Source organism: Narcine bancroftii, chromosome 1 (assembly GCF_036971445.1).
Source record: "Narcine bancroftii isolate sNarBan1 chromosome 1, sNarBan1.hap1, whole genome shotgun sequence".
NCBI classification, from domain to species: Eukaryota; Metazoa; Chordata; class Chondrichthyes; order Torpediniformes; family Narcinidae; genus Narcine; species Narcine bancroftii.
The window spans coordinates 323006683-323025259 of NC_091469.1; the positions used below are offsets into that span (position 1 = coordinate 323006683).

The 18577-nt window shown below is 44.4% G+C and overlaps 1 protein-coding gene across 1 annotated transcript in view; it reads left to right on the forward strand.

The window, feature by feature from the left end:
* The window catches only part of tgfbr2b (transforming growth factor beta receptor 2b), a 102692-nt gene extending 85145 nt beyond the window's left edge, over positions 1-17547 (forward strand). Inside the window, exons 6-7 of the mRNA XM_069907305.1 lie at positions 9676-9803; positions 10822-17547. Coding sequence (XP_069763406.1) covers positions 9676-9803; positions 10822-11028 — 335 coding nt within the window. The 3' untranslated portion in view covers positions 11029-17547. The remainder of the gene's footprint in view (positions 1-9675; positions 9804-10821) is intronic.
* Positions 17548-18577: the final 1030 nt, after the last annotated feature.

Genomic DNA, 18577 nt, shown 5'->3' on the forward strand with positions numbered 1-18577 from the left:
CACAATTTATTTTAACCAAACTTTTCTGCCCATCTCTCTCTCTCTTTCAATGACTTCGAACTTCCCCGAATATGTCTCTTGGATTTCACGTCTTCTGTATTACTGGGAGGAGGTCACCACGTTAGGAGCAGTGTCTGAATTGGGGCTAATGTGCATTCCCAGAAATGATGGGATTTGTTGAATAATTTCTATAAAGTCACTCGTTTTATTTTAATAATCAATTCTTAATGGCCTTCCCCTTGGATCCTGTAGCAGTAAGGTGGTATTCTCATAGAAATGAGCAAACAAGTTTTTAAAAAATGAAATCTGCATGTGGGTAGCCTGTATCGATAAGATCTCCAACCACCCAATTACTGCTGATAATGGACAAAACCATGAGAGTGGCTTCTGTCTGTCAGTGCTCCGCAGTCACAGGAATAGCGAGGCATTCAAAGTATCTTTCATTTAAAAATAACATCCCTTAGAAATAATTACACCATGATGAGATAAAAATGGTAGAACTCTTGTTTCCTTGAACATCTGTTCAACATCAGTCAAGGTGGATGGGAGGATTAGCTCATTTTTAATTTCATCCCTGCGCCTTTTATCGTCCTGCAGACTTGCTCTGTTGTTTTTGTTTAGAGTTCGACATGGCTCTCCCCCCTTCCCTACCTCCCCTCTATCCAGCCTCAGCAGCCTTGGCAGTCTAAAACTGGGAGATTTCCCCCAAGTAATTTCTATTGCTATACATGTAATTAGTTGGAAAAGCATCTACTGCCATTTCTCTCAATCCGATTTCAACCAAGTAACGTATTGGCTTTGCCCAATTTGAACCTTCCCTGTTGGCCTAAATTTATATGTGGATGATTCAGAAGATGTCAGGATGAAATAGAAAAGCCCATAGCAAAAATTGACCAAAGATCTCATCAAACATTAGAACATTACGGCCCAGTATAAACCCTTTGGAATCACGATGTTGTGCTGACCTGTTTTTAGCTTGACAGTCTTAACCTTCCCTACATCACACCCATGACCCTCTTATTTTTTTCTGCATACATGGTCTATCTCAATGTTCCCATTGTACCATCCTCCACCACCACCCTCCGGTAATGGACTCCAGGCATTCACTACTCTCTGCATATCAAAAAAACACACTTGCCCCTGACGTCTCGCCTAAACTCTCCTCTCCATAAACATAAGTCTTCTGGTATTTGCTACTGTTCCCCCGCCCATAGAAAAAATGTTGACTGTCTACCATACTTCGTATTCTTATAGACTTCTATTAAGTCACCTCTCATCCTTCTTTGCTCCAAAGAGAAAAGCCCCAGCTTTGTTACCCTTGCCTCATATGCCCCATTCTCCAATTCATGCAATGTCCTGTTAAATCTCCTCTGCACCCTCTCCAAAGCTTCCACATCTTTCATGCATGAGGTGACCAATATTCTCGGTGTGGTCTAGCCAGAGTTTTATAGAGTTGCAACATTATCTCATGACTCTTGAACTCAATCCCTCAACTAATGAAGGCCAGCCTATCATAAGGCTTCTTAACTACCCTACCAACTTGCACAACAACCTTCAGAGATCTATGGATTTGCACCCCAATGTCCTTCTGTTCTTCCACACAGTTAAGGATCCTGCCATTAACTCTGCCTTCAAGACCCTGCAAAATTCACTTCACACTTATCCAGATTGAACTCCATCCAGATTTTCCGACAAATCTGCATGCCGTCTAAATCCTGTCATAACCTACGGCAACTTTCTATGCTATCCACAACACCTCCAACTTTCGTATCATCCTCAAAATTACTGGCAAAGAGCAGGGGTCCCAGTTTGGATCCTGGCAGAACTCCACAGTCATTTGACCTCCAGGCCAAATACATTCCATGCACCACTACCCTTTGCTTTCTGTAGGCAAGCCAATGTTGAATCCACATGACCAAGGTTCCTTTTATCCCATGTCTCATAACCTTCTTAATCCATTTACCATGGGGCATCTTGTCAAATGCTTCACTAGTCTCCATATACACCACATCTACCACCCAACCTTCATCAATTTATTTTGTAACTTGTTCAAAAAAAGGTTCATGAGGCACAATCCGCCCCTTGCAAAGCCATGCTGACTGTCCCTGAGGAGACCATGCTTCTCTAAATGCTCGTAAATCCTGCCCCTAAGATTCCTCTCCAATAGTTCGCCCACCACTGAAGTAAGATTTACTGGTTTATAATTACCAGGATTCTCCTTGTTTTTTAAATATGGGGACTACATTTACCAATTTCCAATCCTCCATTTACCCCCTCCCCCAGCCCCTGTGGGCAAGGAGGATTCAAAGATCATAGCCAATGCCCCAGCTATCTCTTCCTTGCCTCCCCACATCAGCCTGGGGTATATTTCATCTGGCCCTGGGGACGTATCAAACTTAATGTTTTTAAAAAGATCCAGCACTTCACCAACGTGGTCCAGCACATACTGACCTTGCATTGACAAAGGTCTCTCTCTGTGGTAAAGAATTCCCCCACCTCCTCTGCCTCCAGGGACATGTTCCTTCTTTTATCCTTGAGTGGCCCCACCTTCACTCTCCTCATCCTTCTGTTTTTCACATCTGCATAGAGCTCCTTGGGGTTTCCCCTAATCCTACTTGACAAGGCATTCTCGTATCCTTCGAGCTCTCCTAAGTCTTAAGTTCTTCCTGGCTACCATACAATTCCCATCCTGACTTTTGCTTCATGAACCTTGCATACACTTCCTTCTTCCTCTTAACTAGCTACCTCACCTCTTTTGGTCAATCCTGGTTTCCTTTTCCTACTATCTTTTCCCTATCTCTGTAAATCAATCCTGTCTAGAACTCCACGCAAGTGGTCCCAAAACATCCTCCACATCTGTGCTTTTCCCTGGAGAACATATTTTCCCAATTTACTCTCCTAAGTTCCTGCCTGACCCTGTCGTAATTAGCCCTTCCCTAATTATCCGCTTTACCATCATGTCTACTTTTCCAGAGCTGTGCTAAAGATTAGGGGGCGTTGTGATCACTGTCCCTGAAATGTCTCCCCACCAAGAGGTCTGTCTCCTGATCAGGTTCATTACCCAGTACTAGATCCAGTACGGCCTCTCCAGTCAGCTGGTCCACATACTGTGTCAGGAGTCTTTCTTTATTGACACACCTGGCAAATCTTGCCCCATCTATCCCTCGCAGCCAGTCAATATTAGGGAAGTTGAAGTTTCCCATGACAACAACCCTGTAATTTCAAATTCTGCCCGTTTATCTGCTCCTCAGTGTCCTGAGGGCTATTTTGGGGGCCTATAGACTATTCCCAGTACCATGATTGCTTCCTTCCTATTTCTGATCCACCCACACCAACTCAGTAGACAATCCCTCTGCAAGGACCCCTTTTTGCAGCTGTGATACTCCCCCCCCCACCCCTATTTTACCTCCCTTCCTATCCTTTTTGAAACATCTAATCTCTACCACCTGCATCAGCCAATCATGTTCTGGCATCAAGCCAAGTCTCTGAAATGACCACAACATCGTAATTCCACGTCCTGGTCAAATGCGAGGCAGTTCAGTTAATGTGCCCACAGTTCAGTACACGTGATCTTGATGGCTGACTTGGTCAAAATATGGCTGGGATTTTGGCATGCACATGGGTGACACACTAGCAAAAATTTGTGAGGGAAGTGGGGGTGGGGTGCGGAGTGTAAGTCATTAAGGAGTTTCAAATGTCTAGTACTGGCACAGTGAGGTGAAAGGCCACCACTGTGTGATTCTGCAGGAGTAAAATGTACTTTGAGACTTGCTGCTTCAGAGTGGATAAAAGGTAGAAGGATGAGGTGGGGAGATTTAATCCTCTAAGGGGGTGGGGGTTGGATCAACACTGATGGTCCTAAGTGAAATGTTTCTTCTGCACCCAAAATAAGATCAGCATATATGGTCCTCCTGAATAGAGGCAGGAGAGTTTGATGATTGATAATGTTTCTGAAAGCAGCTTTGTAGAGCGCAAAGATGTTTTGCTGTCTTGCGGTGTTTTTAATATGCATCCTCCCAATAGTTGTATGTTAAAGATCACGCAGTAGATGTTTCCCGTGGTTTGGCTGGAGTGCCTTTGGAAAAGAGTGGAATCTGGGCCAGGTAGGAGGATATGTACTGGAAATGACTGCAGTCGGGTCCAATTGTAAAAACACAGAAAAGTTGAAGGAACTCGCAACGTCCAAAGGAGGACATCCAAGGTAGTAATCTCTGGATTACTGCCGGTGCCACGTGCTAGTGAGGGTAGAAATAGGAGGATGTGGAGGATGAATGCGTGGCTAAAGAGATGGTGCAAGGGGCAAGGGATAAGATTTCTGGATCATTGGGATCTCTTCTGGGGAAGGTCGGACCTGTACAAAAGGGACGGACTCCACTTGAACTGGAGGGGGACCAATGTGCTGGCAAGCAGATTTGCTAGAGCTGTGGGGGAAGGTTTAAACTAGTTTGGCAGGGGGGGGGAACAGAGTGTGAGTGCAGTATCAAGGGAGCATGGCCACCTAGATAGGAATAATAACGATAACAAAGGTAGGATGAAGATTAGGGTAAAAGGTAGAAAAGAGAATATAGGTGAGGGTCATTCTCTGAAATGCATATATTTTAATGCAAGAAGCATAGTGAACAAGGTAGATGAGCTTAGAGCATGGACAGATACTTGGGGTAATGATATTGTGGCAATTAGTGAGACCTGGCTACAGGAGGGGCAGGACTGGCAACTTAATATTCCAGGATACATTTGATTTAGATGTGATAGAGCAGGGGGTAAAAAAGGGGGAGGAGTTGCTCTGCTTGTTAAGGAGGGCATTACTGCTGTGAGATGGCAGGATGGTCTGGAGGGATCATCCAGTGAGGCTGTTTGGGTGGAATTGAGGGGTGAAGGAGGCATGAGGGTGCTAATAGGGGTGTATTACAGACCACCAAATGGGCCAAGAAAATTAGAGGAACAAATTTGTAGGGAGATAACGTATATGTCTGAGAATCATAAGGTCGTGATCATGGGAGATTTTAACTTCCCTCACATTGATTAGGATAACCATACAGTTAGACGGCTGGATGGGCTAGAGTTCGTTAAATGTGTTCAAGATTGTTTTCTAAATCAATTAGTAGAAGAACCGACTCGGGACGGTGTAGTACTAGATCTCCTGTTAGGGAATGAGCTAGGTTAGGTATCGGACATTAATGTTGGAGAACAAATTGGGTCTAGGGATCATAACTCTGTTAGTTTTCGGGTAGTTTTAGGGAAGAGCAAGGAGGGGCCTAAAGTTGAGGTTCTGGGTTGGAGAAGAGCAAATTTCGAAGGAATAAGAAGGGATTTGGGGAGTATTGAGTGGGACAGGACATTTTCAGGTGAGGATGTAAATGAAAAATGGAGGATATTCAAAAAAGAAATTTTGCGGGTACAGAGTAGATATGTCCCAGTGAGGATCAAAGGAAAGGCTGGAAGTCATAGGGAGACTTGGTTTTCGAGGAATATTGGAAATTTGGTTAGGAGAAAAAGGGAGGTGTACAAGAGGTATAAAGAGCAGGGAGCTGAGAGTTTGAAGGAGGACTACAAGGAGTGTAGAAGGAATCTTAAGAAAGAAATTAGAAAGGCCAAAAAAAGGCACGAAGAGGCTTTGGCAGACAGAGTAAAAATAAATCCAAAGGGTTTCTATAGGTACATTAAAAGTAAAAGATTAGTGAGGGATAAAATTGGATCCCTTGTAGATAGCGAGGGTAGGCTGAGTGAGAAGTCAGAGGAAATGGGGGAAATTTTGAATGATTTCTTTGCCTCGGTATTCACGAGGGAAAAAAATATTGAACCAGTTGAAGTAAAGAAAAATAGTGGGGAGGTCATGAAGCATATAAGGATAACCGAGGAGGTAGTGATGGCTGTGTTGAAAAAGATAAAGGTGGATAAATCTCCGGGACCGGACAAAATATTCCCAAGGACACTCAGGGAGGCTTGTGAACAGATAGTGGGGCCATTAACAGAGATATTTAGGATGTCACTGGTCACAGGGGTAGTGCCAAAGGATTGGAGGGTGGCACATGTGGTTCCGCTGTTTAAGAAAGGGTCCAAATGTAAACCTGGGAATTATAGGCCCGTGAGTCTGACGTCTGTGGTGGGTAAGTTGATGGAAAGTGTTCTGAGGGATGGTATTTACAAATATTTGGAGGTACAGGGATTGATAGGGAGTAATCAGCATGGTTTTGTCAGGGGTAGATCATGCTTGACAAACCTGATTGAGTTTTTCGAGGGGGTTACAAAAAAGGTTGATGAAGGGAAAGCTGTGGATGTTGTCTATTTAGACTTTAGTAAAGCTTTTGACAAAGTTTCCCACAGGAGGTTAGGAAAAAAGGTGGAGGCATTAGGTATAAATAAGGAGGTAGTGCAATGGATTCAGCAATGGTTGGATGGGAGGTGTCAGAGAGTAGTGGTGGAAAATTGTTTGTCCAATTGGAGGCCGGTGAGTAGTGGAGTTCCTCAGGGATCGGTCCTGGGTCCACTATTGTTTGTTATATATATTAACGATCTGGAAGTAGGGGTGGAGAATTGGATAAGCAAGTTTGCGGATGATACAAAGATTGGTGGTGTTGTGGACAGTAAGGAAGATTACCATAGATTAAAAGGTGATTTAGGAAGGCTGGAGGTGTGGGCTGAGAAATGGCTGATGGAATTTAATACAGATAAGTGTGAGGTGTTACATTTTGGAAAGGCAAATCTAAATAGGTATTATGCATTAAATGGTAGGGTATTGAGATGTGCAGAGCAACAAAGGGATTTAGGAGTGATGGTAAATAGTACCCTCAAGGCTGATACTCAGGTAGATGGTGTGGTGAAGAAGGCATTTGGAATGTTGACCTTCATAAATCGGAGTATTGAATTCAAGAGTAGAGAGGTTATGATGAAATTGTACAAGGCATTGGTGAGGCCAAATTTGGAGTACTGTGTACAGTTTTGGTCACCAAATTATAGGAAAGATATAAACAAAATAGAGAGAGTGCAGAGAAGGTTCACGAGAATGTTGACAGGATTTCAAGGTTTGAGTTACAGGGAAAGGTTGTGCAGACTCAGGCTTTTTTCTCTGGAGCGTAGAAGATTGAGGGGGGACTTGATAGAGGTGTTTAAGATTTTAAAAGGGAAAGACAGAGTAAATGTGGATAGGCTTTTTCAATTAAGAGTGGGGGAGATTCAAACTAGAGGGTATGGTTTAAGATTGAAGGGGGAAAATTATAAAGGGAACATGAGTGGACATTTCTTTACACAAAGGGTGGTGGGGATGTGGAATGAGCTTCCGGCAGACGTAGTTGAGGCGGGATCATTGGTTACATTTAAGGATAGACTGGATAGTTACATGGAGAGGAGAGGACTGGAGGGGTATGGACCGGGTGCTGGTCAGTGGGACTAGGAGGGTGGGAATTTGTTACGACATGGACTAGTAGGGCCGAACTGGCCTGTTCTGTGCTATAAGTGGTTATATGGTTATATGAGCCCAACCTTCAAGGTATGAAGAGAAAGTAGGCGGGCACCTGAAATAATGGACGGACTCTGTGCGGCCTGCTGAGTCACACCAACTGCAGAATATAGAGCACTACAGCACAGTGCAGGCCTTTCGGCCCTCGATGTTGGGCCAACCTATATATTCCTTTAAAAATATACTAAACCCTCCCTACCTCACAGCCCTCTATTTGTCTTCCATCCATGTGCCTAAGAATCTCTTAAATGCCCCTAATGTTTCAGCCTCCACCACCATCAAGGCATTCCAGGCATCCACAACTCTCCATGTATTTTAAAAAAAACACAACTTCCCCCTGATTTCTCCCCTGAACTTCCCTCCCTTCACTTGGTACTCATGTCCTCTGGTGTTTGCTGCTCCTGCCCTGGGAGACAGACGCTGGCTGTCTATGCCACTCTTAATCTTGTAGACCTCTATTAGGTCTCCTCTCATCCTTCTACAAACCAGACGATGTGGATTGAGAGTGAAAAGGGAGAACTTCTTCACACAGAGAGTGATGGGAGTATGGAACGAGCTACCAGCTGTTATGGTGAATGTGGGGTCAAATTTAATGTTTAGGAAGAATTTGGACAGATGCATGGATGGGACAGGTATGGAGGGCTATGTGTGAGGTGCAGGTCAGTGGGACAAAAGAGAATAATAGTCTGACATGGACTAGAGGGGCCAAAGGGCCTTCTTCTGTGCGGTAATGTTCTATGGTTCGAAGACCCTTTTTGTCAGAAATAGATACAGGTGCATGTAATTCATTCTGGTTTTTGAGTCGAGGATAACCAGCAAAATCTTTAGCTGAACTGAAAGCAACTCTGGTGCAATTCTCACCACTCAGAAATGTGACCATGTTAAATTGTAACTCCGTGTTAAAGGCAGGCTCAATTTTAACATTTGAGAAAGATTTGGACAGGTACATGGATGGGAGAGGTATGGAGGGCTGTGGGCTGGGTGCCGTTCAGTGGGACTAGGCAAAAAATTGGTTCAGCAGACTAGAAGGGCCGAAGGGGCCTGTTCTATGCTGTAGTGTTCTATGCCCCAAAGAGAAAACTGATAACTTTTCCTCCTAAGACTTATTTCCCATTCCAGGCAACATCCTGATAAATCTCCTCTCCATTTGCTTCCACATCCTTCCTGCAATGAGATGACCGGTCTTTGGTGTTTTGCTGCAGCCTGGGCAACGTGTGTTACCAGCTGTTTCGTCTGGTTGGAATAGTATGAAGTTGCATGGCTTTGGGTTGCAGTTGGGCAAAGCAGTATCACTTCGAACGGTCGGTAATGGCGAGATATTAACTTGGTGGGACTTGGATGGCACAGGGAGTTCAAGCTTGTTCTCAGATCCGCTCTGCTCGCCATTTGCTCATTCTCTGCCTAGCCTTGTGACTTCCCCCCCCCCCCCAGGCGCTCCAGGGTTTTTTTCTTGCATCCCAGAGCCATGGGCTAATTGGCCCCTATGAATTATCTTTCCATGCGCGAGTGAGTGGTCTAATCTGCAGGGAGTTGGGGAGAGTGGATGACAGGAAAAATTAGTAGGGGAATAGGACTGCTTTGTGTGGCTGCATTTACTGAATTGGCTTCGACAATGTCATCAGGAAACGGTCATAATGTGTAATTGTTTCCTGTGGATTTTGCTCCTATTCATTTAATTTTTTTTTAAATTTAATTCAGACATCCAGCATGATAATGCACCCTTCTGGGCCACGAGACCATGCTGCCCAAATACACCAATTAACCTACAATACCTGTACGATTTGGAGGAAATCCCCAAATTTGAAGCCGCGTCACTGGCACTGTAACAGCTTGGCTCTCACTCTGCCCCCCTATTGGAAACAAAGGAACATTATATAGAAACTACTGGAATTGGGACCATGCCATGCTTCACTGGCCTTCTGGCTCTGGAAACGGTAGGAGCTGGTTGAGGCCGTTCTGCCCTGGAGCCTGCAAAGTCATTCTGGCTGATTACCTCAATTACATTCTAGATCCATTAATAACCTTGTCCATTATAGATCTTTCCTGGCTCCCATCTTCTCTCCTCCAGGCACTCCTGCCGGGCGTAGCTTCATCGAGGAAGGTGAAACAAAATGACTCATTCCCTTCTCGTTGTACCAAAATGAGGTGCCCTCCACCAGACTAAAGTGTTGACCTGTTTCCACCCTCACTGGTTGCTCTTTTTGTTTGTCTCTCCACAGAAGTGAAAGACTATGAGCCAGCCTTTGGCTCCAAGGTCCGAGAGCACCCCTGCGTGGAAAGCATGAAGGATGTTGTTCTCCGAGATCGAGGAAGGCCGGAGATTCCCAACAGCTGGCTTAATCACCAGGTAGTGCGGTGACCAGTAAATAATATCAGTGCTGTTCCTCATATTTGTTCCCGCATAGTCGTCCCTCTGCACCACGAGTCGCGGGCCTTCCCCCCCCCACTCCCTGCACCAACATTGCCACGGAACTGTTGTGGGATGGCGTTGCTCTCCAACTAGGGGCAACTATAAATGGATGCTGCAAAAGCAGCCAGATGTTAGCAAGAATACTTTCATCTGTCCTTGCTTTCGGAGCCATAGCTAGGATTGGGATAGTGTCCTCGTGAGATTTTGGGCTCAAGTCTCACTCCAGGGGCATGAGTGGGGAATCGCTTGGCTGGAGCTTCACCACCATATGGAGAGGGTGCTGCACTGTCAGGGGCCGCAGCAGGATGCTGAGCTGCCTAGCAGGCTTGGGAGGAGAATACGGATTTCCCCCCACCACTACCCAGAGGCCTGGAGAACATTAATCCCTCCCCCATACCCCTACGTGTATCTCATGAAAGAAATTATTCCGGTTCCCGACCTGACCATTTGTCCTGTTGCTGTACACCTTGCTCTGCATAAATTTACTTTCACTGACTCGATTACTAAGGTGGGAGGGCAGGGGTGGGAGAGAGTTGAGGTGCGGAGGAAGAGGGCTAAGAAGGGTATTTACTAATATCTTTCTCTGCTCTTCCTTCCGCCCATCATCTCTCAGCTCCTTTTTCCTCTTCCTCCTATCACTTGCTAATCTCTGCTCCTCCCCCTTTCTCTCCCCTTCCCCCGTTCTCCATCCCCCCCCCCTTAATTTAAGCACCGGGCTGCTTTTTATTTTTGGGCGCACCTGAACACCGGCTCAAGTCCAAAAATGTCGACTGCCTGTTGCTGTCCATGGATCTTGTGTGACCTGCTGAGTTTCTCCAGTAGTTTTGTGGACGGGCTAGTAGAGGAAGCTGTTTTTGATGCATAACTAATAGCTTGATATCGATGTGTGGGCTTTTAATTGGACCTGGCCTATTCTTGCTTCATCATTGCTCTCTTTCTGTCTCTCCTCATTAAGCTGGTGCAGCAGGTGTGCGAAGTCATTGTGGAGTGCTGGGATCACGACCCTGAAGCTCGCCTCACCGCTCAGTGCATCGTGGAGCGATTCAGTGAAATGGAACAAATGGACAAACTCTCAGGCCGGAGCTGCTCCGAAGAGAAAATCCCAGAAGATTGCACCGTCAGCGAGAGCAAACAGAACCTGAAGGCAGTCACCGTGGTGTGAGGGGGGGGGTGGCCAGGTGACTGAGGGTGGAAATTAACCTTCAATAAATTAAAAGCACAATGGAACTCCCACAGAAGAGGTCCTGGCCTCTCACTGAGGGGATTGGCTGATGTTCACAGAATTCTGGAAGCTCCGAAAACAAAAGGCCAGAATCTTTTTTTAAATTTGCTTAAGGATTGCATGATCTCATTGGTAACTGCTCAGGAAGTTGAAGATTCCATCTTTAAACCTTTAACCATGCACTTTATTGTTTGTATATGTATATAAAGTATAGGTATCTACATTGAACTTTATTTTCTATATTCAGCATATCATAATCATAGGGGTTTAAGTGTGCCTGTTACACAGTTGTATAAAGCAAAAAGGCGTTTAAAAATTTATATTTTTATGCTTTTCCACATTGGGTTTGGTATGGTGTAGGAATAATACTACCTGGGCTGGCTTCCTCACTTGGAGCACCGGATACAGGGGTTTAAGTGTCGGTTGGGCGGCACAGTTAGTATAGCGGTTAGTGCAATGTTGTCACAGCGCCAGCGATCGGGACAGAGGTTCGGTTCCCATGCTGTCCACAAGGACTTTGCGCGTTCTCTCCACCCCCCCCCGCCCCCCATCTGCGTGGGTTTTCCCTCCGTTCGGAGCGTACCGTGGGTTGCAGGTCAATCAGGCGGCAGGGGCTCATGGGCTGAAATGGCCTCTTACTGGGCTGTGTGCCCAAAAGTGAGAGGTTAAAGCTCACTGAGCGAGGGAGAGGACTTGAGGAGCAGGGCCTAGATGTGAGGTGTAAAAAGGGGGAGGTCGGGTCTGCGGTGGCCTCTGGGGTCTTCGCACTGGACAGCGAAACCCTTTCAATGTGAAATAAAACTAGATCTTCTCATTCCGTCGGGTTGCAACAGCCTGACAGTTTACCAGGTAGGATTCATTAACCTGAAGTGAGGATCAATGGGATGACATTGGTAACAGCAATGACTTACCCTGTGTGCTCGGGTACCCCCTCAGGGCAGACCAAGAGGACCATTGGCTTTGTCTGAAGGGCGACTACCTCGGTATTAAGAGAGCAATAGATTTTGAAGGAATTGAGGATTATACAGGAAAGTAGTTCTGAGATAAAAGGTCAGCTGTGTCAGAACAGATAGAAGAGAAACATCCTATTCTTGCTGGTGTTTCTTATTTAGTCAAGGATTATAGAACCACAGAGTATTACAGCACAGGAAACAGGCCCTGCTAGTCTGTGCCAAACCATTATTCTACCTAGTCCCACTGACCTGTACCCGGAACCTACCCCTCCCATCTGTGTGACTACCCGAAGTTTAATTGAATGTTAAAATTGAGCCCACTTCAGCTGGCACCTCAATTCACACTCCCACCACTCTCTGTGAAGAAACCCCCCCCTCCCATGTTCCCCTAAAATGTATCACTCTCCTCCACTGTAAACTGTGAGCAAGCCCATATACAGTGACAAATCGAATGACCCAAACACCAACTGTATAATTACAATACGGGCAGTCAGGAGGCCAAAGGTCATTGATTCCCTCAAAATTGTAGCCCCAGGAGGGTGACATTCGGGGCACACGGTTGGCGTAGCAGTTAGCGCAACGCTGTTATAGCACCATCCATCAGGACCAGGGTCCGAATCCCCCACTGTAAGGAGTTGATACGTTCTCCCTGTGTCTGTGTGGGTTTTCTCTGGGGGCTTTAGTTTTCTCCCACCATTCAAAAACATACCGGGGGTGTAGGTTAATTGAGTGGGTTGGACTCATGGGCTGAAAAGCCATGCTGTTTGTCTAAATTTAATTTTATAAATTCCTAAAGCTACGTGTGCCTTCGATATCTCTGTATTTGGTGGGGGAGCTGCTGGTGTCGCACAGCAGGTCAGACTAGGTTTCAGTGGCAATTATTATAATTTTTTCTGCAGTTTGGGCATTAGTTAGTCTGCTTCTGTTGTTCAACTTTAGTCTGCATACATCAGAGTGACTCCCGTACCCCCAAAGGCGTGCAAGTCACCAGGTTAACTGGGTTCTGTGGATTGCCCCTAGTGTGTATGTGAATGGTAGAGACTGAGGGGAGGGGGAGGGATGGTTGATAGGTGGAGTGGGAAGAATAGAATGGGATTGATGTTGGAAAAGTGTGAATGGGTGACGAGTGGTCAGCATGGGGGCAAAGGGCCTGTTTCCACTAGTTTGTCTCTGATTTTGTTAAAAGTTAACCACACTGTTGTGAGACATGGCATCCCCTTCAAAAGTGCAGGACAATGGGTATTGCACTTCAAGAAAATTAATGAATCATCTGAAGTTTCATGGTTATCCAACATCTCGGATCTGAAATGACCCTAGCGATGGTTATTGGATTTGCTTCCCGATTGATCCAACCAGTGGTGAGAGCCACAGGAGGAAAGGGTCTACGATAATCACTCAGAAGCACTCTGTAGGGAGAGAAAGCTTCAACTGAACCTAACCATAACGCACTTACAGACTCCTAGCCTTTGTATGTGGTTTGGTGAAGTCCCCATTTTTCATGTCTGCATAAAGATGCAGCACAGTAACAGGCCCCACAAGCCCATTAAACCCAATTACACCCATGCAACAAATTAACCCACTAACCTCATATGTCTTTGGAACATGGGAGGAAACCCATGAGGTCATGGGGAGAACATACAAACTTCTTGTAGACCACGTCAGATATGAACCTTGATTCCTCAATGGTCATACAGAGTTGCAGGTTTTTTTTTAAAGTAATGGTCAGGCTGTTGGATGCACATAACCTCGAGTGATTTGAATGTTTCTGAAGAAGTTCACTCAGTTTTAAGGTCGTCCATGAGCTGTGGTGGACCACCTGGCTTCTTATCTGCACCAATGCACCTCCAAGACCTGATCTGTGGCAGGATACTGTTTGTATAATCTTGTCCTCTACCTCCCGCAGTCAGTCACATTTTGTAATACATTTCAGGCAGCGCAGTTAGCGCCAGCGAGCGGGACAGGGGTTCGAATCCCGCGCTGTCTTTAGGGAATTTGTACGTTGTCCCTGTGTCTGCGTGGGTTTTCCCTGGATGCTCTGGTTTCCTCCCACCCTTCAAAGAGTGCCGGGGTTGTAGGACAATCTGATGTAATTGGGTGGCGTGGGCTTGTGGGCCAAAAGGGTTTGTTACTGTGTCTTTGTCCCAAATATTATGGAGGGCACTTTCCACAGGGTGTTCAGTTTTAAGCTGGAATCCTTCTGGGTATATTGATGCGAAAGTGCTCAAGTATGAATTGGTCAACCACTCGTCAGACCCTTAATAAAGACCATAGTTTTTGGTGCAACCAGGACTTGAGCTGTTTCCATTAATAATGTACAAGTGTTGAGGAGGAGCCAGGCTTCAAAGCAGGGACAGTTGCATTGCTTTGGAGCTCTGTCCCCCCCCACAAAAAAAAAGAACTCTGTCAGTTTCCTGTCAAACAGATGTTGTGTGCACACCATTATTAATTACCTTTTTTAAAAAAAAATGCTGCTCTTTTATGAATAATGGCCTTCACTGGCCAACGTGGTATCACAGTGGAGAATAACCTGGGTTAAACTATGAAAGATGCTAGCATGCATTGATCATCAAAGCTTGTGGGGTGATCTCAAGGGACCATTTGATGTTTAAAGTATTGAAATTATTTTCTGAGGTGAGAGAGTTTAGGTAAAGGTGGCGTAGTCTTCATATCGTAGCTGGGCTGTCCAGAATTATTAGGAAGAGCATTCTATATGCAGAAGATCCCAATCTCTAGCATAGAGCTGTTGAGATTAAATGTTAAGATGTGAACAGGAGTAAATAGAATTAAGGTTCAGTCCGCCACATTCAAACAGCACCTGCTCAATGGTGTAGTTGTCTTCTGGTGGTAGAATTCAGTAAAAGTTGGCTGTCTGCCCTACTGTCCAAGGATCTACAATCTCAATTTTGTATTGATGATTCTTAGAACTACAGGTTCATTTAGGACTTCATCACCGATTAATGTTTAAGACATATTGCAAAACGTAAGCTATACACTCTCTTACTAAACTGTTCAAATTATGGTCATTATATTGGTCTTGTGGGCCTTGAAGATTACTTAATCAAGCTTCAGGTGTATAAGTTGCTTGAATGTATTTCGAGGACATTGTTACTATATATAAACACAACGCTGGAGGAAACTCATCAAGTCAAACAGTGTACTTTTATAGGAAAGTTAAAGAAGATACATAACCGACATTTCAGGCTTGAGCACTTCGAGGTATGGAAAAATGTAGGCAGGTGCCTGAATAAAATGATGGGTGGGGGGGGGAGGGAAGGGACAGGAAGAGGTTATCATTGAGATATCTCTATATATTAAAAAAGGACACTGTTTGACCTGCTGAGTTTCTCCAGCGTAGAGTTTTTACTTCAATCACAGTGTCTGCAGACTTCAGTGATTACTCTTGTTACTAAATATAATCCTTTTGTATCTTGTTATAAATGCTGTAATTCTCAACTTGCATGAAAACATTTTTATACAGCACTTAATATAAGTGGCATTTATATAACTGGGATGCAAAGTGGTGTTTCATAGGATAGTCACCTTACAGTTCTTTTAAATAGAGATGGTATTAAAGGGATTTCAAGTCTATGGCAGGACAAAAGCTATTGGTCATCTGTTGCTTCTAATGGGCAGGTTTTTGTATATTGCCTGATCTATATGATCTAAGTTTGTGTACGTTTGGTATGGTGAATCCTGAATCCAGTCTTTAGTCAAAAGTGAGGCGGAGTTGGACTGATCAAACACATGGCTTGATTTTTCATTTGGCACAAATGCATTGGCTGCTACTTCATTAATAGGGCAGCAGTCGGCCTCTTTCCAGGTTTAGCCTCGTGCATGTTGTAAGCCATTGTAAAATGCCTAACCAAGTCACCGTCAATCTTGGACTAGTTAGCAAAAGGGCAACTGTTACTTAATGTACTGACACTTAATGTACTGACCCACAAACAACTTGCTTGCTTTTAGTCATTTTCCTCCTTAATTTTACGTATAACTATTTCAATACATACCGATCAGGCCTGCTACCCAGAATGCTGCTCCTTGCATCCTAATGTGTCCCATCAATATGCACCCACTGGACTGCAGCTCCAATGCAACTTGTCTGGTTGGCACTATGTCCACCTGTCTCAACAGATTCCCTCTAAAACGTTCCAAGCGGTTACTCCCACAGTATCTGCCCAAACCTGCAATGGCAGCAGGTGCGTGGAACACCCCCATCTCCCGGTACCCCCACCTAATTCGCATCACCGTAATTTGGAGCTGCATTGCTGGTCCTTCATCGTAGCCGACAGGGACTGCAGCAGTTTGGTAGGATAGGAAATAGATGATGCCCTTGCTAGCAATGTCCCATTTCTCCAAATCTGTTCTTGGGATCATAGTCCACAACTGGCCCAGCTTTCTTTTGCCAAATCCCTTTTGTTTTGGAATTCTCTGCCTAAACCTGCCGCTAAACAGCTCCTACTTTTCTTTAAAATATTTTCCAAACACTGACATCTGCCTTGTGTGACTTGGTATCAAATGTTGTTTGATAATGCTTTCGTGAAGTGCCTTGGGATTTTTTTTTTAGACTTTCAGGAACTTTATAAATTAATATTGCTGGTGGATTTTGTACTAAATACAAACTGAATCTCTAATAACACTGGACAACAAAGATTTTGCTTCCTGAAAACTTTTGGGTGTATTTTATGGATTTTGGGCAGCTGATCCCAAAAATCACAGTAATATTTTTCTTTCACGTACAGCTTTTTTAGATAAAATATGACAAGAAATCACAAAAAAAAGGTTCTAAGCCCACTTCAAGTAAACAAAACTATGAAGTGCAACATGTTGTTGAAAATTCATTTTCTGCCTTTGCACTTGAACTCCTTCCCTGCTGGTCCTGGTGCAGTCAGTGATAATCATAGGTGAAAAGTTTTGCCAGGACATTGCGACCGTGGAAAAGCAGTATCCGCACAACTAGAATCCATCAACTCTGGCCAACTATTATTGGGTACCGAGACGAGAGGCATCAGAAGCCAAGTACAAACAAAAATCAGCGGCAAAACATTTTTGGGTCAGTTGAACTAACACAATGTGCCTGCATCATTATGCGATGAAACTAACTTTTATTGAATTTAATAGGTTTAATGTTTCTCCAAATTCCTATGTGATTCAGCAAATCTAAAATGATCTCTGTGAAGTTGTCTATCATAATCCCCAATTTTCTTTCAGGAAGCAAACCTTTTTGGGGGTGGGGGGGGGGGGGTGGAAATTGTTGTCCAGTGTAATTTTTATGTTCCTATGACTTCGGACGCCAGTCCATTAAAACAAAATGAATGTAATCTGTTGCATTGCAGGGAAATAGAAACCTTTATCTGAATGATTCTCTATATATATATATATATATATTTACTCTTTTTTTAAAAACATAGCCAAGCTTATATGTACATGTGTGTAAATCACACATTTATTATCTTTGCAATGTAAAGAGTGTAATGTATGTATTTAATAAAGAAATTATAGAATGTGTTATTTTCATCTCATTATTGATAAAGTTGTGAATTCCCCATTGCAACATTTCCCTCTGGATATTTTCATGTGCCATCTGACACATGGAAGATCTGATCTTTCTGATAGTTTGTCCACATCTACATTGCCCACCTCACTGACAAAAGGCAAAGGAGGAAAAACCCAACACCCAACCCCAACCAACCAATTTTCCCCTGTAACCGCTGCAACCGTGTCTGCCTGTCCCGCATCGGACTTGTCAGCCACAAACGAGCCTGCAGCTGACGTGGACATTTACCCCCTCCATAAATCTTCGTCCGCGAAGCCAAGCCAAAGAAGAACATTGCCGGGGAAAGGGGTGCAGTAAAGTTGGACACGTTTTAGCTGGTGTAACAGCCATCATTGGTGCTGCTGGTAATTGGGTTTGATCTTGTCTTCTGGGGTTTGCATGTTCTTTCATTGTTATTTGGGTTTCTCTGGCGCTGCTGTTTCCTTCAATATCTCAATGAGCTGATTGATTAATTGGCTGCTGTATGTTAATCCCTTGGGTGTAGGAGAGGAGCCAAAGAATCAGCATGTGAGAGAATCAGTGGCAGGGATACAGGAAATTCAGGACTGGAAGAATGGGACTGGTGAAATTTAGAAGCTTGTGTGGCTGAATGTTTTGTAATAAAGAATGTACAGCTCCAGGGAGAACTGCTGGATCGCCAGAGGAACACTCGATGACTGTAAGGGAGGGGAAATGCATTGTGCCCCAAAGTGAGAGAATGAGGTTGGAGCTAACCAAAGCACAATGGTGAGAAGTGATCTTTTCACCCACTATTTTTTTCTATTCATACAGTACGGTAAGGGCCCTTCGTCCCACGAGGTTGTGTGGATCTTGAATAAATGCTCACAGAATGAGGAATTTATTCAAAAGACCAGGATTTGTTGACCATATCAACAGGGTTGCTAGGCGATTTTAGAAGGTGGTAAAAGTTCATCAATTGAATTGACCCTGGAGTCTTGTAAAGCCCAGGTGGTTAAAGAGTTCCCCTCCGTGAAGAATGCTG